Source organism: Taeniopygia guttata, chromosome 4, assembly GCF_048771995.1.
Source record: "Taeniopygia guttata chromosome 4, bTaeGut7.mat, whole genome shotgun sequence".
Lineage (NCBI taxonomy): Eukaryota > Metazoa > Chordata > Aves > Passeriformes > Estrildidae > Taeniopygia > Taeniopygia guttata.
In genome coordinates this window covers 16,477,896-16,498,926 of record NC_133028.1, presented here as the reverse complement: position 1 = coordinate 16,498,926, position 21,031 = coordinate 16,477,896, and the positions used below count along the sequence as shown (strand labels likewise).

Below are 21,031 nucleotides of genomic sequence, written 5' to 3'. Positions count from 1 at the left end.
TTCTCTTCTGTTAGTCAACCATCAGAAATCCTGATTTCTCTAAGCAGAAGAAACCTAAATCACATCCTCAGGGATTAAAAAAACACTAAGAGTTAAAGAAAACAAAAGACTAAAATGAAAGACCAAAAAATAAAAGACTACACTACTGAGATAAGAAAGGTGAGTGACAATGCATTTTAATAATTAGGAAAAAAAAAATCTTAATCCAGCAACAACAACAAAAAAATCTAAATTGTGATCTTACAAGTCACATGTCCAAATCAGTAAAACTAAAATCTTTCATATAAAAGAAAGAGCTATAATTTAATGACTACTGGAAGACTTCAGATTTGAACACTTAAAAAAAAAACCATCCCAACATAAATAAAAGAAAGTGCTACATGTTACTGTTTCTGCATCTACTACATTTAAAAAAATATATAAATAGACATTTTCTAGCCTTTAGTAAATTTATGTATAAAAGTACATGCCAAGACCACAAAACTGAAGTAGAAAACAATTATTTTAAACTAAACTATATCCAACAAGATTTTGAAAATGAAACAAATGAAGAAAAGAGTAAATAAAAAAAATAAAGTTAATTCACTGCTTCTCTTAGCTAAATAAAGACTTAAATATCTAAGTCCATTTTTACAGATTCAAAATTACATGGAAAAGCATGTAGGGTAAAGACTAAAACGTCAGTTTCTAACCAGTTTCTCAGGACAAAAATCTCTGTTGATACTTCTTAATAAATCTGTTAAGTTTGAACACTGGACCATAATGATGAGCTGTTACTGAAAGGGCAATGAAATTACCCTGTATCTGTATTTTGTAGAAGTTTTGTATATTACATAAAAGCCTCTCTAGTACAATGACAATATTAATTGATGATCAAGTTAATCAGGCAGGCTGCCTTTCACTAAATGTAGTCTCACAAGGACACACAAGATCACTCAGAAGGATATTTCACAGGTGAAATGCTTGCTCTGCTATTTAGCATCTTACACAAAGAGGTAACACCTTCAATCAGGAGTTTCTGTTATTACTGCACATACCTCACACAGCTGAGTATACCTTTAACATACTGGTGCATCTGCCACTGGAGAGACTTTCAAATCTAAGTTATGGACTGTAAATCAAGCTGCACTAATTAAACTAGCAATAAACAGCACTACCCTCATGTCTTAACAGTTTCTACCCCATGAGCTTGGAACTTCAAAACTGGTGTTTCAACACATGATTTTACTTTGCCTTTCACAAGACTAAAATATTTGTTCTTTGAGCACTACATAGATTGACGGAATACACAAATTACTGATCCCTTATGCATTTTGTGACTTTGAATAGCTTTATCCAATTCCCTGAATATTCTTTTAGAACTAATCTTTCTCTACCAAAAATTTGACTATTCCTTATTGTCTGTGACCAAGAAGATAAAATATGGCTTATTTTCATAAAGGCAATAGTGGGAAATACAACTTTTACTACACTTCTAAAAGAGACTTCAGCTACTCTTTACACCTATCAAGTTATAGCAGATGCTTTTACAAGAGTAAATTTGCTAAATTTTCTATATGGAGATTTTAAGAACTAGACTTCACTGAAATACATTTTTCAAGACTACAGCAGGTAGTCTTGAAAAAATCATATGAAAATGTAAGTGAATGGGAAAAATATATGCAGAGCAAGTCTGAAACAACAGCCTGGTATCACAGTACGCAACAGTTTCCCATTCAACAATCACCATGAAGAGTTTCTAATCTTTGGAAAGAGCCACACAAGGAGTCCAGAAAATACATTACTATTTTAAAATGGTTCACTATTTTACATGGTTCCCCAACAGGTCCACTTTTTCACGTGACCTGATCCTTCATTATGTCTGAAATAATACCTAGCTAGAACGCACAAACATACTGAAACAAGAGTGAGTGAAAAAGATTCAACCCCCTTTCTCTCTCAAGCTGAAATCCAAGGTAAGCACAGTGGATCATGGAATCCAAGACTGTAGATTTTAAAGAACTCCAGTTGTTTTGAGTAAAAAGAGCCATAAACATTCCACCACACCTTCTGTGGTGGCAGACACTTAGCACAGTTACCTAGCATGCCATGTTTCCCCTGGGGCAATGCAAGAAGAGAAATTTCAATTCCACCAACTGAACTGCTCTCCCAGAACTTACATGGACCTCAAACTGAAGCACTGAAGAAACAGTGATGAGATGTTCCATACCATGACTATTCAGTTTTCCAACTGAGCTACAAATATTTGTGTTTCTCAAGCAGAGAGCTCAGAGGAGATGAAGAATTAGTGCTGTGAGCAACAAAAAATGCACCGAAGAATCTCTGCCAACATTGTATTAACGACTGTAAAGTCCTTTGGTAATGTCCAGAATTAAAAAGATGAGGCACCAATATAATATAATTCTTTCAAGTTGCAATTCAAATATACTTTTTTTTTTCTTCTGTTGCTGAATGCATCTTTAGAAAGAGATTGGGCAAACTTACATGGGTACATTTTCGAGCTCTTCACAATGAATTCAAGCAAAGCCCACATACTACCTAAAGTATACAAAGTATTTCAAATACTTCAGTTTACAACTCCCAGAGCTCAGTCTTCTAGACACAGTAAAGACTAGAAAAGCATCTTCAAAGTAAAATGATGGCAGAAGTATACAAAAGGATTTAAGGACAAAGAAAAAAAATACCTTTGACAAATGAGCAGGTGAAAACACTCATTAAAGGAAGTTCAATACCAACAGGCAGATAAAAAGTAAGACCTGACAAAGAATAAGTAACTCTTTGAAGAAGACAACATTAAGCTAAGCAAAAAAATGTGGCTAGATTTGAGCTAGTGGTTCTGAGCAACAAGCTATTTTAGTTGGAATTGGTATATATCTGTTTTACTTTGTACGCTGCAGGGAGAGCACACTGTGCTCCCAGTAGCAACATATTCTAACCCACTGATGTCTGGCCATGCCACAAATCCATCCCAACGTGTCTCAAGTTTTCATGCCACAATAACCATGATGCAGTAGCAACCATGCACGGAGGAGGAGGGGAGAAAAAAAAAAAACCTTGATTGCACTGGGTACAATGTAATCATCTGCAATTGCTATAATTCACACATATTTGCTTCAGACTAGTTACAGCCTTCACTGTAACTTGTTTCTGATCCCACTGTATCAACTACATACAGCCAGAGAACGTGGAGGAGACTGTAGAGCTTCTCTGGGAAAATGAGCTGTTCCAGAGCTTGACTGCCCTCCCAGTGAAGAAGTTTTGCCCTTACATGCAGCTACACTTCCCACTTTGATTTATGCTTGATAGCTCATGACAGCAATGAGCCTGGCTTAAGGTTTCTCATAACCACCTCACAAGTAGTGGAAGGTTGCTCTTTTGTCCCACTTAAGTTTCCAATGGATTTTAGTTCAAGTAGATGCAATTCTACCCATAGACCCTGTAGGACAAAAGAAACCCTCAAAGATAACTTGAGAGCTGATCGAAGTTAAAAGCTGTTTTAAGTAAGATATAAATCAGCTGTGCTCTTTAATTAGAAACAGCCTATCCCATTGGGTGCACAGAGAATGAAAGCCTTCCAAACCCCTAAATACAGGCACAGAAGCATTTTATCCAACTGCCACTGCTTCATGAAAAAGGATTGAATGCTTCCAACTCACAAATATTATTGACAGTAGAATTCATTCTTTTTCATTCCTCCTTCAAAGTTAGCCTAGAGAAGTAAATACACTATCTGCACATAGTAGCACACAGCACCATATAGCTTAGAAATTTTATTCTTCAAAGGAGCATATCCACACCTTCTGTTTGTCAGCAGAGGAAATAACTACTACACTCATTTAAAAATAGCATGCAACAGCTCAGTGAAACTCATTTGCAAAATATATATAAACTTTAAAAACATAAAAGCCTGTTTACATTACATTTCAATTTAAAATGGAAGAACATGTCAGTAATCAAACCTCTGCGTGCTCTCACAGGAGCACTTTCTACTCACAACTGAGCCCACAAAGCTCCTTAAGTAGTTTCAAGATGCATCCAAGGGATATGCATCCTCTGGGAAGGTCTAACATTAGTTCAGGCTATATGAGCTCAGGAAATACAGAAGCCACCTACAAAATTATCCAAGTTCTTCAAAACAGAAAGCTAGTGCACAGCACCCAAATCGTTGCAATAGGCTGGTTTAAGTATGATGTCCAAAAATTTTAATATATACAGTGAGAATAACAGATCAGAATAAGTGATTACTACTGCCTCAACAGAAGAAATTATAACTTAGACTTCATCTGAAAGGAAGGCAACACTACTTTCCTACAAAAAACATTGTGCTATATCTGCCAGAGGCAGAAAATATTTGTACATCCATGTCCAAAGCCACAATCTGCTGAACTTCAACACATCTGGCAACTGCTGTCTCTGAATGTGACTTGCATGTCATCAAATGAGAGGAAAGCCCAAGAACTAAGAGCTAAGCAAAAGATTGTGCCAGTTTTTCCATTAAGAATTCTCTGCAAAGAAAATTTCTCTAGCAAACTACTCATAATCTCATTAAGCCTAACAATATCAAGTTTACCAACCACATGAGTAAAAACTGAAATCTGAGAAGTTCAAGGCTGTTCTTACATCATTTGGATATCCAAGGTTTTCCCCAGGTCAAGAACCACTTAAACAGGATTCCACTAGCTAAAAAAGACATCTAAGTTATTCCCCATTTAATTTCAAATATAAATTAGGTATTTGTTTCAGTAAGAAAAAAAAAAATTCCAAATAGTAGCAGGACACTACTGCAAACTCAGTTTCTTATTTGTGTAGGAAGCAGTGAAAGGTACTTCTCAATTATAGCACTACATTGAACTAGTTATTGTGCAGTACTTGAAACCTAAGGTATTTGCTGTCCTTCATTTTCTTTTCCTGTGAGTTTGATGTCAAGTCCAAAATTACCACACTGCTCTCCTACTCCAATCAATTCTCCCTACATTATGCAGAACAGTATTTTGTGCTGTCAAGAGTCTATATTCAAAGTCTATACTTTGCCTTTTTAAAGCATTTTTTTCACTACAAAGGAAAGACAGAAACTAAGGCTGCTGTTTTCTGTATTCCTTACTGTTTCAACAGAAAATATATTTCTATAAATATTTAGTCATTATCCTTAATAATTCAACCTACAAAAAGCACTAAAAAGCATGAAAAACACTGTAAAAATGGCAGGCTAGGAAGTCTCATCTCAATGCCTGGGGAGGCAATTGGGCAAAATAAAAGCTATTTCTATTCTAGACACAGTAAGGACAAGATGATGGCTGGGAGTGGTCAGCACAGATTTAACACTGATAAAATGATGCCTGACTAGCCTGGAAGCCTCCTACAATGAATAAGAAACTTGGCAGATATGGGGAAGGCAGTAGATGTTTACCTCGACTTCAGCAAAGGTTCTGACACTGCCATTCATAATGGTTGTCCTCACAGACAAACTGATAGAGTACAGACCACAAAAGCAGATGGTGAAGTGGACTGAAAACTGCCAAAAGTACCAAGTTCAAAGACTTGTGGTCAGGGGCACGAAGTCCATTTGGAGAACAGTCACAAGTGATATACTCCAAGGGTCAGCAAATTCATTCATAATCTGGCAGACGGGACATATTGCACCCTCAGCATATTTGCAGATGATACAAAACTGGAAAGAATGACTGATGCACTAGATCTGTGCACTGTCTGAGAGTAACACAAACAGGCTGGAGAATTGCTTGAAAAGGAAACTTGGGAAGGGCAAACGGGAAATGGAAAGCCCTGAACCTGGAGAAGAGTTAACTCCATGAACCAGCACACACTGGAGAACCACCAGTAGGAAGAACCATCACAGAGAACAGCCTAGTGTGCTGTGTGAATAAGAAATTCAAATGAAGCCAGCAATGTGCCCTTGCACAGAAGGCCTGGGCTGTAATCCTAAAATTGTTACCAGCAGGCAACAAAGGCACATGGTCCTCCCCCTAAAGGACATCAGCACTGGTGAGACATCTGGAGAGCTGTGCCCAGAGCTGGACTCCCCACTACAAGAGACTGGACCAAGTCCAGGGAAGAACTGTTAAGATGATGGAGGCAAACAAGCACCTGTCACATTGGAAGAAGTGGACAGAGCTGAGACTGTTTTGCCTGAAGAGAAAAAGTCTCAGAGATATCTCATTGTGTACAAATACTTCCTGTGTACAAATAAGTGATGCACTTCCTTCCCAAGTAAGGAAAACTGAGCCAGAAGTGCACAATGAAAGGACAAGAGGCAATAGGTACAAATCAAAGTATAGGAAAAGTGGATCTCAACTTAAGAAAAGTGTTTGACTGTGAGGATGGTCACACACTGGAACAGGCTGCCCAGAGAGATTCAAAACCCAACTGGAAACAGCCTTCAGACACCTGCTCTGATGGACGCCTAGTTCATCAGTAGCATGGGATTAGTCAATCTACAGAGACTTCTTCAAGCCTCCACAATCTTGTGAAGCTCACTCATGGGATTCTATTCTATAAAGTATAACATAAAGAAGGAAACAGAAGTTATAAAACATACTACATGTTTAAAACATGTTCGTTTGTAGAGTAACAGAGGTTCAAGTATCCGACGAAACAAGAATGATTTTGACAACACGTGGGATTACTTCCAAGAAAGGAAAAAAAAGGCAAAGAAAGAGGGGAGGTGAAGCTGATCTAGTAGGTAGAATTTAGCTAGGGTTTGAACAGATTGTTTAGAAAGACAAGAAAGGCCTGCAGATAGTACTGATAGGCTTGTAACTGTCTTTCTGGCATGAAGTTACCACAGTAAATTTTCACTCAAGTATTTTTCTAGAGCACCTGTACAGACATCCTGCCAAAGTAAATCAGAACGGCTGGTGTGCCGTTCTGAAAATGAAGGGAGACTTTGCCATGTTGTATTTGACTATCAGTCTAGACAAGCCAGCACAATGAACACATACTATGAAAGAAAATAGGAAAATAAAATGTCTCTACTGATGAAGTTTCAACCGGGCTCTTCATAGTAAATGACATATTATAACAGTATGAGTCATTGAAGTTGCAGCCAGATCCCTCATATATTTTGGAATTTATCTGTAAAACTCCAGATAGAAGCGTGATTTCTGCATTCAAAATAAGGAGCATCTTAGATAATCTTTTAAATATGCTATACTAAAATGTAATGACAAGTGAATTTTCACCTATTGCCACCTAATAAATCAGTATTTAAAAAAATATAGAACTTCCTCTGCAAGAAATAAATATGATTTTTAAAGAGTAAAACTAAAATGTGTAGCTTTAAGTTTAATATCAGTGCTCTATAGAATCCACTTAAAACAGCTTCTGAACAAAAAACACCATTTGAAACAAATTCATTGGTACAACAGCTCTACAGAATCAGATTTAGTTTTACCATTTTGCAACAGTGCAAATTACCCATTTCAGAGGAAGCAAGAAAGAAGAGCATCCAGCAAACAATGCCACAAAGGATGAGCACAAAACAGATGTGGGAAAAATAAACAGCCTTCCTGCCCTGGAATTTGTAAAAAGGTCCGCAAAGAGCAAACAGGACTTCTTACTGCAATTTGACTTCTAGACCTATAAAAGGAGTCCCATGAGAAAAGACACAGATAAATAAGATATAATAAAAATAAATAGGGGGCACTGACAAGTTTTTTAAAAGAACAGTACTCTTGGAATTAGTTTTACCAAATATTTTGTAGTGTTCTATAATCAAAAGGTAGCTAAAATTTATTTTTCTAACAATCCATTAGAGCACTGCATCTTTTTATACATTGTCTTCAAAAACAGCCTTTGTCTATCTCTGATTCAACAGACATTTTTAAAGAAGATATTCGATGTTACTTTCACAAAAGCCTGCTAATACCAAATAACTACAGTAGTATTTTTTAGTTCTTTTTCTTAAAAAACTATAAATCCACATGGCCAGTAAAATTCATGTAATATAGTCCCACATTCCATTGGTAAGTGATTAACACCATAGGCTTCGTGGTCTCCTCCCTGTCCTAAGAGAAGGAATGTGTGGTGCATTGCCCTTAAACTACGTAAAACTAGCTAAAAGAAGGATTTTTCACATCCATGATTAACAAGGAATAACTCTTCACCCCCTTCAGGGCTGTTCAAAACCAGGTCTCTCTACCTGAGCTCATTATTCTTCCATTACCTGTGACACACCTGTGTGAAGGAATTAACTCTTCAAATGCTCACATACTCAGACTGAAGCCACACAGGCGATTAAGTACCAACACCACAGGGAGGGGACAACCTTAACGTCAAGCAGCCTTAAAAAGCAAGCACACTATTAACCCCACGGGTTTGAGGCAGTCCAACCTAGACTTTCCCAACAGCTGTAGTCAGAACTGCTCACAATGTACCCCAAATGAAAAAAATTACTTCTCAGACTCCAGTAAGGAACTTGCACACCACACTGAAGACAAGCATTCAGTGAGAAAAGAAACTTGAGACTAACTTTCAGCTAAAGAGCTAAGAACACAATCTAAGAGCTCAGTAAAACTTCTATACTATATAACACAATATTTTATCCCTATAAAACTGATCTCATTGACACATTTTATAATCAAGCACAAGATGAAATATTGTTCATTAATCAGCTGTGCTTTTAGGACTGAGAGTGACAGAAATGATTCCTGGAATGAATAGTAGTTATACTGCTAACGCAGAATTTTTGCCAGGGATCCTAAAACTCCACATTAGCCTTTACATCTAAGTGTCTGTAAATCAGGGGGGAAAAAAAAAGTAATATTTTTCTTCAGCTAAAAAACCAAAACTGCATCATAAAACCAGATGACATTTAACATTTTATCCAGAAGTACCTGCTGCTAAATTTTAATCATATAGCTTCAGAGAAGTGAAATCTAAAGGTTTCTAACACTTCTCTTCTGTAACTGACTATATGCTATCAGATTCAAAACTCAAAAAGAAAAAGTTCAGCCCAAACCTGCTTGTTCTAGGATTAATTTATCGACACAGCTCACATTTAAAGAATCACAGAATATATTGTCATTCCTCTTTTAAAAGTATTTATCTACTTGGAATTTACATTTTATTGATAGAGTTAGTCAATTGGGAATAAAACTGTAATCTCATGCTACATATCAATACAGAATGAAAAATTAGTACACAGGTTTATTTTAATCTCTGGACAGCATGTTTTTTCCCATCAGAGTAAGTCTGTAGTAAGTCTTTCCCACGTGCAGTAAGTCTGCACCCTAAGAAAGAGCACACATATAACACAGCCCTTTTCTAGACTAGACAGAAAGGATAGTATTTGTTCATCCTGTCTATTTTGAAGCAGCTGTTAATGCCCTTGATAAATGCCCAGGCCTGCTGGGCAGTTATGCCCAAGACAAACTCTATTTGTCTTTACCCTCGATGGAACATTTCACTTCTTAGTCTACCCTGTGATGCATGACTTTGTTAGATGAGATGCTTTGTAAAACCCCATACATTCAGAGATCATGTTAACTCCCAAGTCAGTCTTGATTTTGTAATTTCAAAACCTACTAATGCAGTGTAATAGTTTACCATGTTTACCTAAGTTAGAACTCAAATGGATAACCCTAATCCTGCAATACATGAAATACAACTAAACATCACTTTATTTTACTGAAGCCCATTTAATATTTTTGACAAGATGATCTTCTTTGTATTGAGGTTATAATTAAGCCCTCGCTGCAGCTGCACACAGTAATTTCACATACTGTTTTGTGTCCTGTAAAGAAATTCACCTAGTACTACAGTTTGTTTACTAAGCAGAAAGAACTTTTTCTTGAAACTACATACTTGAAATATACTTTTCCTTCGATGCTATGGCACATCTGTAAGTCTCAAATTGTTCATCCACAGCATGTACAAAACAATACTGACTTTCAGTACTATTCAAACACCTTTAAGTACACACCTAAGTAAGTGTTCTCTTCATGTTAACTTTGAATAACTTGTTTTAATGGATTCATGGAGCTGGAGCCCAAATAAATAGCAAGTAGGGACAATTCCTCAGTTTGTCATTGTAGAACTGTGTTGCAAAAACTTAGAAAAATCAATAAACTCTAACAAAACATTTAGTTCTTGAAATATTTTATTCCACATCGATATGTATTGTAAGAAACAAAAATACAACAGGTAGATTTCAGTTTAAAAGCTACTTCATGTACCAACTTGATGTTCATCATTCTTTACTTGAACTCATGATTTCAGCTTACTCATATCATGTAGCAAAGGGGAGCTGTTTTTTGGGGAGGGGGAAGTATGGTGGGGGTATTTAACTTCGACACCAACTCAGAAGTTGAAGTTATTCCTTTAAGAGTAACATTTCATCTACACACTAGTTTTCAGCAGAAATAGGTCTGGTGAGGGGATTGGTGGCTTATTTTTCCTTTGTTTGTGGGGTTTGGTTTTTCTCCCCCTAGTTTGCCTTTTTAAGTCTACACAGATAACACTTTAGAACTATTAACATAATAAATGGACATTTTAAAAATAAAATTTGCTAATTCAAGTATCAAAAATAGAAAGTCTTGGCCTGGAAACTTTTTAGGCCACACAGTAACCTTTCTCACAGGAGTAATCAGTGAGACTACTCATGCAAACCAAATTATTCACATGGTAAATGTCTGCAGAATCAGACTCTAAATTAGCATTTTAGGGACATACAGCTCCCTCAATGGATTATTCATAAATACAGGAAGAAAAAAGTGAGCAAGTTTGAAACTATTGCTGTAAATTCCTCCTATTCTGACATTTTTTCCATGTCATAGCCCTAGCATAATAGAGATGGAACCCCAACTACTAGACTTAAACATGTTAGGAAAAATTATGATTGAAAAGTTTTCCTATCCGCCAATTTTTTTTTATAAATGAGAAGGTAACTGCTCTTCTCTGTAAATATGTAAAGAGTATATTTAGCCCTCAAAAACCTGACAATCCTCTATTTCTAGAGTACATGAAACTTTAAAGAAATTTTAGATTTAAGTGGTTTCTTTCAGAACTGGTTCAACAGTCTATGGCAGCTGTCTTCAACAAAATTTTATACTTCCCTCCAGATGACAATTTATAAAAACAATGGCATATTTTGAGAAGTATTTTCAACACTAGAGAATGAGGTGAACTTGGGGATAACAATGGCCTACACTTACTAAAAACTATTTTTAAAGCTGTGTCTAACAGTGTCAGTTTTCATAAAGTGGAAACTTTCAGTTTATCTTCATCTCTTGCTGTCTTAATATACTATTTCAACTAGTATAAACACCACACCCAAGATGACAGCTTTATGAAGAAAGAAGAAACAAGTGTTTAATTTCACTCTCATAAGGAATTGTTTCAAAAGGTTTTGTTCCCCCATAATAAGCAGTGGTCTCTGGAAATCCATAAGTGTTGTGAAAATCCTCCATGTCTTGACCCTTTTTGTCTTACTGCCATGAAGCATACTGAAAACCACAGCTGACACATGACTGTGGTCTCTGTAAGAGAGGTTCACAAAACCTAAGAAGCCACATCCAACCCTCTCTCTATGGCACTTGCCATCTCCTGAAGAGCCATATACTCTTTTAGAAGCCCTGCTCAAGAACATGGGCTCATACAAGTCATAGATAATAAAGGAAGCCTTGCAGATGGCAAAAAATGTAATTATTGCAGATGTCAAGACTGTAATTAATCCAAGAGTTTTTAGCACTGCTTCAGGATGTACTCAGAGGTACAAGTTGTCCCAACTGAACTTCAGTGCATACAGCCCATTTTTCAAAGAGGGTTGTTTCAGCAGACAGAGCATCTGCACAACAAAACAGACCATGCAATTCTTCTGTTCAGTATCCAGTCTGTGAAAAAAATCATGCAGACATGCCAGCTCAGGCAGTGCTGTACGAAACTGGCTTGGACTGGAGCCTTAAGAGCTCAGCACTTAAGAGCCTTCGAGGCTGTCAGAGATTGGAACTAAAGTGAACACTGCAGTGTATAGCCATTTATTTCACTTGAAGACTTCTCACAGAAGCATCCAGCTAAAAGGTTTACAGCAGTATCAACTTCACCAGTGTTTCCCCAGCTACTAAAGTTTCCACAAACCTAAAACTTACCAAGTTACTAATCTCCACCTTGTTTTTCCTTTTATTCCTTAAGTAGCAGGCACGGGTACAGAATTGTTTATTGCAAACTGAAAACTTTTACTTTAAATCAGGCTGCTGTAATAATAATCACTTTTTACAGCAATATTTACTGTAGCTTTGGGTTCCGTTTCACTTGTACAATTACACTGGTGTGACACAAGTTCCCATTGCACAGCATACTAGGTCTATAGGTGAGAAATAATTTTGTGTACATACTGACCTACATACTATACTAAAAATATGTTATTTTCTTAAGCTATGGGAGAAACCACCTGACAGATTTTTATGGACTTAATAAAATTCAATCTTAAGCAGATAGCTTCTGAAGAGGTCAAAAGTTTTTCTCTGAGATTAATTTTGCAAAACATTTCAGGTCTTTCCTTCCATTAAAGGGAGCTGAGGATATCCAGCATTTTGAATTATGAGACCTATAAGTCAGTATTCACAAGTAATTCATTAACCAACCAAACAGTTCCTTGGAAATCAGAGTTACTAGTCTCAGAAAAAATTTAACTGAGACTGCAGTTAAAAACAAACAAAAAAGCCAAGAAACAAACAAAAAACTACCACCCAAACAAACAAACCCCCAGGATATCACTTAGAGAGATGGGCATTTCTTTTTTTCCCCCAAAGAGAAAACCACTGTGAAAGCCTGCTGTTCACATTGAAGAGTATTGAAGAACAGGAAATATCTTTTAATATTAAACCTGTATACACTAGCACAAGATATTTCAACATAAGCAGTATTACATGTAAACAATCTTATAAAACAAATTGAGTTCATTTAAGCTGCCATGAAGTTCTCTTACACCCTATGCTTGCATGCTAAAAGGTCTGTGTCAGGTATTCTTTGACAGCAGCTTGGCACATTACACTTGGAGTAAAAATGTGACACCCTACACTCACACATTGAAAAGAAATTAAAAAGCTTTAAAGTGCTTGCTATTTAATGTATAAAAGAAAATACTTGAAATAAGTACCCACAGGTTTCCTGAGAAATCATTTTGGATTTCAAAACCCCAAGGAGATGAATTGGCTGCCAGATAACAATGTGCCTTCATCAGATGGACTTGGCAGTTGTAAACAAGAAGAATTTTCTCAGCTTTTCCCCGCAAATATGAAATATTTGCTCTTGGCCAACAGCTGGGCAATTTAAAGACATCCTGCATATATATTCAAATTACAAGTCACCCACACACCTAACACAAACTGAATTCCAGCAAATTAAAGAAACTGACAAGTGTTGGAGAAGATGCAATATAACTCTGAAGACAACATATAATCTAACTTTGTAGGTCTAAATAACTAAATTTTCAGATAGCATAGTTTGCCTGCTGAAGGGTGAACAAATACAACTCACAAAATAGCCAAAAGTATCACAATGTCTCTTTAGAACTAGTATCTTATGTAAATGGAAAAGAGCTATTGTTTTCCAAGTATCAGGGGAAAACCAAAGGAAAATGAAACAATGTAATGGCAAAATACAAACACATCAGACAAGTAAGTTATAACTACTGAATCTCATTTTTCTCTGGTAAACAATTCTATACTTCAGAAATATAAAAAGTAAAATCCTTGAATTTTGAAATTTGTTAATAAATCATATAGCAGAATCCTACTCTGAAATAATTAAGAAATAGGACTGCTGATAAACTGTTTTAAAACTTCATAAGCATTTGGTATCTTAGTGTCAAACCACATTCAAAGTGAAAGTGTAGCCCTCAGTGTTTTTTCATGTTTTGTATTTGTGTATTTACTTTGCAATATGAACTACACTGCTGTTTAATTTTTTATCTAGACAACATAAACAAAATTTAGGAATATGCATATATTATTCCAATACATCCCTCAGCAAGAAAAGCTGTTTTAAATCCCTATAATTTGTACAAAGTTGAGAATATATTGTAAAAAAGCACTGAATTAAGTGCTTTAATATGACTTAGAAATGCACAGCCACTTTTTTTTTTCCAAAGAGCAATCAATCCCATTATAATTTATTTTAAAAAAAAGTTGCACTATATAATAACACTCATTTTTTAGGTCAAAAAGTTGCTTCAGCTTATTTGAAAAAATGAGGTAATTATCTCAAGTACCTGATATTTCAACTACTATAGAAATATCATAATTACACTGGTGGTTACTAATTCTCTTGAACAGCTTTGTCTATGACCAACCAAACCATAATGGTTTGTGAGGTTTTTGTTTTAAACACACAGCAGCTGTGGATACAAAGCAACTATAAGGCAAACTATGTTCAGACCAGTGCTGCTTTTCAATTGAGAATAGTATAAATACTTTTATATAAGTTAAAGCAGCAGCAAATGAAACATTGAACAAGTCCTCAGAAGCATGCTTAAAGAAAAGGTGATATAGTGAGAATGCAAAAACTACAATGCCTAATAATGAAGACACAAGTTCTACAGAAACATATATATTAATACTTTCTAGGCTCCACACTATGTCCAAAAAGCAGCATCCTGCCTTTAACAAGTCAGATGTCCCAAGTTGTAAAATACATTTAAAAATGTTTTAACTTCAAGTGTAATAACATAAGAAGGCACATATTGAAAACTAGCTTGGGAATTACTCATTTTCTAGGTCTCACTGCAACCAAGCAGGTGTTTGTACTTCAACTTCACCAGATAAGGTCCTCTCATCTCTGTTCCATTTTCTCTTGCCACAGTACTTCTCTCCCCACAGTATTCAATCTTTTTTTTAAATCCAAATGCAAATTATTTTTGAAAACTAACAGTTCATATTTTTTCTAAGCCTTTGTAAAAGCTTTCATCATATAAAAACTGCAGGAGAACTGAATCGCTTATGTAACAAGAAAACATTTTATAGCCAGTAGTTACCTCCAATAAGGCATTGTATAAAACATCTAACACAGGTCAGAGAACAGCCTACTTTTAGTGCATCTGAGTTCTCAAAAGTCCTTATGTATTCAAGATTTACATTAAAATTTTAGATAGTATTCAAACTATTTCCTATGGGACAATTGCAGTTTGCACTTTGAATCCAGACTGCTTTTGAATGCTCCCTCCCAACCGAGTCCCTTAAATACTGCTTGAGAATTTCTTACTTCTCTTGTGTCTCAGTAAGGCTAGAAGTCCCAAATTAAAAAAAAAAAGCATTTAAAAAACCTGAAGCCTGATACCTTGACACACAACTAATTTGACCCCCCAAAAGTTGATACTTTTAGAATTAAATATACTTACAGCCTCTCCAGTTCTTTTAAATCTTGGAATGCTCCCCTCTCAATAGTACTAATCTTGTTCTCCATGAGCTGACTGAAATACAGAAATTTTTAGATGTAAGTTTTAATATCCCTAAGATAACTTGTTGCATTAACAAAGGCAGACACATATTCTTTTAAACAATCCAACAGCTATTGTAGACTGACATTCACTTTCACCTTCTGTATCCCTGTCACCAACAATTTACATGGGCTCAAATAACCAAAAGAAGGAAAATAAGCTTCGGTAAAAGAAACAGGAATAGATATTAGATTTGCTCATTTACTTAAGGAGTCACAAGTTAAAAAGCTACACACATGCCTACAGGCTGCATGCACACACATCACTGCCCTTCGGCAAGTTGTGAGACTCCAGTCTAACAGCATGAAGGTGATGCTAGCCTTGCGTGAGAATAACAAAAACTCTGAATTGCAGAGAAACATCAGTGAAAGACTGCACAGAGATTGTAACTTAAGAGTATCTCTGTTTTGTAACAAAAATTAAAATTACTACAATGTTATATTTACTTCAGAGAGAAAAGGAGAAGGATTTTACAAGACTACTCGCTCAAATTAAACCAGCCTTAACAAATAAGCTAAATAGTTAGATATTTCCTTCAGAAAACAGAAAAACCCAACCAAAAAGCAAAACAAAAAAAAAAAAAACATAAACTACCACACTTTAAAAGCTCGATAATGCTTGAAAAAAAAATTTAAACAAAAAAACCAAAAACCCATCCAAACAAACCAACCAAACACTTCCTCCCTCAACTTCAGCGGTAAAGTTTCTTTTTTGTCCAGAAACTACAGAAGAGCAATAATAAACCACCTAGGACTTGCTTTCACATTCACTAAAGGAATAACATTTTTCTTAATTAACTCCCTTATAGTTCTGGTTGAGAGTGCCCATTTTGAGTGTGAACTACAAATTTTACAGCCTTAAACTGAAGTAACTCCAATGGTTATTCAACCAATTTTAGCAACTCTTACTTGTAAGCTATGTACTAAATTAAGTCCTCAATTCTCATAATCTTAAGGGGAGATTACAAACATTTAAACATTTTATTTAAGGGAATTTCTCACTTGTGCATAACAGTGTATGACACGTGGGAGAGCAGTTTTAGGTTCAGATATAGTGATACAGTAGCTAAAAAGTGACAACCCATCCAGCTAATGAATTGAAATGCAACTACAACCTGTAGCATCAGTCCTAAGAGTTATCAATGAGAGAAAGAGAAAACTTACAGAACTCGAAGGTGCCTTAGACCAGCAAAGTCAGTCTTCGTGATTCTTGTGATGTTATTCCCATTAAGATCCCTAAGAAGAATAATTTGTAAGCAGCAAAATTAAAACATTCAAAAGCTATTTTTAAATAGTTTTGTTTGTTTTCACAGGCACAGCTTTTTCAAAAGTTAGGAGACATAAATGAATACAACAAACCATTGTTACAATTAACACCATGTGAGTCCCTAATTTCCAAGCAGCTGAAATCCAATTTACCTTGAAAACAGTAGTTTGAAACTTTGTAGCAGGAGAGTTTTGGAAAGTCAGTTCTGCTTGCCATTACAAAGCTCATGTTTATCTTTAACTACAATCTCTACCAATAGAAGAGTTCAAGGCTCTCTAAATGGGGTTATAACTGCATTTAGAAAAACCACAAGACTTAATACATAGAGGTATAACTATCTAGATATGCTACAACCGTTATTTGACCGCTACAAAAACTAAGTGACTGAAAAAACACCCCAATTTTCACCATTTCAAGCAATTTTCAGATTTCCCAGTATGGCTAAAAAGGTGGCATAGGGTTTAAATACCTATAACAAATATTAGGTTTCAAATAAGCATTAAGGTTTCAAACTGCTGGAGTAAGTGACGGGAAATAAGATTTTACCAAAACTAAGCTCTCCACTTGCTGCACAGGAAGCTATACTGACTGAAGAATGCAAAGCAAGTTCAGAAGCAACAGAAACCTGTATTTAGGCCCTAGCATTTCGGATCATACTTCTATACTACTTTTTCTTCTGGATTATATGCCTCTTTTTCATAACTTTTTGGGCTTAAGAAATAAACGTCTTTCAATTCCAATCACTACAAGTAAAACCAGACTTGGCAATTCACAAGATAAATCTTTAGGAAGCAGTATTACATGGAAGCTATTCTAAAAATTATAGCTCATTCTCAACGTAGCTAGGGGGGGGGGGGGGGAAAGAGTAGTATGTTTTTAAGCACTTTAATACCACATATGGCCAAAACACCACTGTAAAGAAACCACACAAGTCCCAGGAGTAATGTGTCCCTGATACTCTTCCGAGTGAAATTCACCACTCCAGACGCGCGTTCACATGCCAACGTTTAAATGACTTATCAGAGAGTAAGAAATAACGCGCACACCACTTCCACTCTCAGGACCCCTCTGGAAGGCAGCCTGATACAATAAATAACCGGCCACATACAGCAGACAGCCCAGCCGCGGGCGGAGGCGGGGAGGGATCAGCGTTACGGCAGGACTCGGTGCCCTGCGAGCGCGGCTCTCGCACCCCGCCGTGCCCTCGCCCGCCAGCAGATGCGCGCTGGCGCCGGGGCAGCGCCCCCGCCCACCCCTCCGCGCCGGCCACCGCGGCTCAGGGAGCGCTGCGCGCCCGGGCCTCCCTGCCCACGCCCGCGGAGCGCGGCGGGGCCGCGGCCCGGCTCTGCCCCGGGGAAGGCGAGCCGTAATAGCCAAGTTTGACGGGAAATGGGCGCCGGCGGGGGGAGAGGCCGCTCCGCCGCCGCCCCGGGGCGCTCCCCGGCCGCGGTGGTGCCCGCCCCCGCTCCCCGCGGAGGCGGGAACCGCGCTGCTCACCGCGGCTTCCCGGGATGAAAGGCAGCGGCTGGGAATAGCGCCCACCTCTTCCGTGTCTCCGCGCATCGCTGTGAAACGGGCACGGCCAGCAGCAAGAGAAGGAAACAGAAAACCCCCACCCAAAGGGCGTCGGGACCCTAAAGCAGGCCGAGGCCGGGGGCCACCTCAGCCCGACAGGCGGCCGGAGCCCTGAAGGGAGCAGGGGGCCGAGGGGCGCTCGCCGCCGCCCCGGCCGGGTTACTTACAGCCTCTCGGTGTTGCGGGGGATGTTCCTCGGGACGCCGCGCAGCGCCAGCCCGTGACAGTCCACGGTGCTCCCCGAGCAGGAGCACTGCGCCGGGCACGGCTGCGGCGCCACCGCGCCCGCCATCGCCAGCAGCAGCCCCAGGGGCAGGGTGAGCTTCCCCCAGCCGCACATCATCACCGCCCGCTGCAGCCCAGCCGGGCCCACCGGCCTCGGCCCCGGGGAGGCGCGGGGCGCGCCGCCCTCCTCCTCGCCGCGGGGAGCGCTCGGGCAACTTTCACGGTGCGGAGACAGCGAAGTCCTTTCTATCCAAAGCCAAGTCAAGAAAACAACCCCGGCAAAGTGAGGCGGGTGGCACCGATCAGCGGCTGAAGGCAACTTCGCTAGGCGCAGAACCGCGCCCGGGCCGTCCCTTGCTAGCCCGTCGGTGGCCGGGAGAGGCGGCACTTGGGTCTCGTCTTCACACGCTCCCTGCGATGGCGAAGCAAACCCAGGTTCTCAGGGTGCGGTAGAGTTGGGCGAGCTACTTATGTTCCTCTTCGCCCCTTTCAAAGCCGTGACTCCCCGCTGAGCCCCGGCGAGAGGCCGCGGAGCCCCGTCCGCCCCAGCAGCGCTTCCTGCGCGGCGGCCCGCGCAGCGCTGCAGCCGCTCCCACGCGCGTCCCCCGCCGCGGGCCGCTCACAGCCCCACGGGGGGCGGCGGCGGGGCTGACACCGCGCACACACCGCCCTGCCAGAGGCGCCTCAGCAAATCATACCCCTCTCGCAGGCATTCATCAAACTGTCTCACGGAAGGAGGGGAAAAAAAAAGTCAAACACACAAGATGCTGTTGGGCTTGGCTCTCCACCCCCCGCGCCCCCTCCTGCTGTACGCTCCCAAGCCAAGTTTAGCAGGAAAGGGCTGGTCCTAGACCACGGTAATAACAAGCAGTCGAGAAGTGATTCGTCGCCCTGCTGGAAGGGAGTTCATCCACGACCTTCTCCTCGGTGACAGATCACAGTTATAGATCCTCCTGTGATCCCGGGAGCACGGCGAGACAGAGCAGATAACAAGCGAAGTGCGGCGAGAGCGGGAGGGGCGGGGAGGGGTGTTATTCTGCTCCCCGTGGTCTCCCGGATACCGTGGCTTTGCTGCGGCAAAGGCACCTGATGGAAGAGGTGGGAACTGCTCAGTCCTTCCAGGTGAGGCCAGTTCAGCAGCTCCTGGGCTTGCTGCAGGAAAGGGAGCAACTTTCCTCCTCTCCCGGAGCCCCCCGAGGCACAGCACCACGGGAAGGGCTGGCGCCGCTTTCCCCGACCCCACCGCTGCACCTGAGCTGTCGGTGGTGGTGCCGAACAGCCCTGCCCTCGGCTCCCTGGCGGCGGCGCTGCTCCGGCGCGGAGGGGAGCGGGAGAATGGAGGCGACACGCCGGGCTCCTTCCTTCGCACCCCGAGTCTTTCCGCTTGAACAATGGGCTAGCACCGCCGCTCGCAGGCCGGCCGGCTCTCCTCCCCGCCGCAAGGTGCCTGCCGCCGACCGCCGAAAGTGCTCCCCGAGCGCGGCCGCCAGCCGAACGCGCCGCCGGCACCTCGCCGAGAGCTCCCCACGCGGCCGCCCGGCGCCCCCCGCCCTCCGCGCCGCGGCGCCCCTCGCCCGCTCCCACGGAGCCGGGTGCGCCCCCCGCGCCGCCCTATATAGGGCCGGCCTGGCCGCGCCCCCCCGGCCCCGCCCGCGGCGCCCCGCGCCCGCTCACTGGCTGCGCCGCCGCCCGCCCCGGCCCGCCCGGCACGGCCCCGGCACGGCCCCGGCACGGCCGCCGCGGGCGGGGGGTGCGCGGCGGCGCCGGCGATGGATGAAAGTTGGGGGAGCGCGGCGGCGGCGGCGGGGGAGGCAGGTTCCCCCAGCCCGGCCGGGGAGCGCCTCTCCACTCCCCGCCGCACGGAGCGTGGAGTTGCTGCGCGGAGTTTGCCACGCAGCCCTGGCCTGCGCGTGTCAGGCGCTCCACGAGGGAGAAGGGAGAGGAGGGAGCGGGACCAGGGTCCTGCGCGATGCTCGTGTGGGTTTTAGCTGGAGAGGGAGGGGGCGGAAACGCCACAGGCTGCAATTGGAAATGTCTTGGGAGTCTCACCGAGGGTCCTCTTGTCTGGGAAAGAGGACAAGGATTGTAGTGGCATGTTCTTTGGTTGCAAATTTAGTGTGAAACACACCAGGATCTCTCATAGGTTACTTTCGAAAATCAAATAAAAGAGGCAAATGTTATTCCATACATTAAAATATGTCGAGTCGCAACATTAACACTTCTCCTTTAGAAAACATCTTCCATTTAAAAAAAAAATTGTATTCTTAATACATACAATGTTTCTAATAAAATTTCCCAGTGTGTTGTTTATTGTCAGCACAACTGCTGCAATCCTAGGAAAATACTATGTACATCTTAACATTTTAACTCATTTTGCTCTTCCTTGCTTGTGAATTCAGTTCCATGCGATTTATAACAGCTCTTGAGGCTCCAGTAATAGGTGAAAGTGATTTGTCTTTCATTAGAAAGACAAACCCCAGCAGGCATGACTAAGCCTTCAGCAAGGTGTAGTTTGAA

The 21,031-nt window shown here is 40.7% G+C and overlaps 1 protein-coding gene across 7 annotated transcripts in view; it reads right to left on the bottom strand.

The window, feature by feature from the left end:
* The window catches only part of SLIT2 (slit guidance ligand 2), a 260,737-nt gene extending 240,651 nt beyond the window's left edge, over positions 1-20,086 (bottom strand). For all 7 annotated transcript variants that reach the window (XM_030270822.4, XM_030270827.4, XM_030270826.4 and 4 more), the window contains exons 1-3: positions 18,457-20,086; positions 16,612-16,683; positions 15,350-15,421 (exon numbers count right to left, since the gene is read on the bottom strand). In XM_030270822.4, the coding sequence (XP_030126682.4) occupies positions 15,350-15,421; positions 16,612-16,683; positions 18,457-18,632 (320 nt within the window). In that variant the 5' untranslated portion in view covers positions 18,633-20,086. The remainder of the gene's footprint in view (positions 1-15,349; positions 15,422-16,611; positions 16,684-18,456) is intronic.
* Between the last annotated feature and the right edge of the window lie 945 nt (positions 20,087-21,031).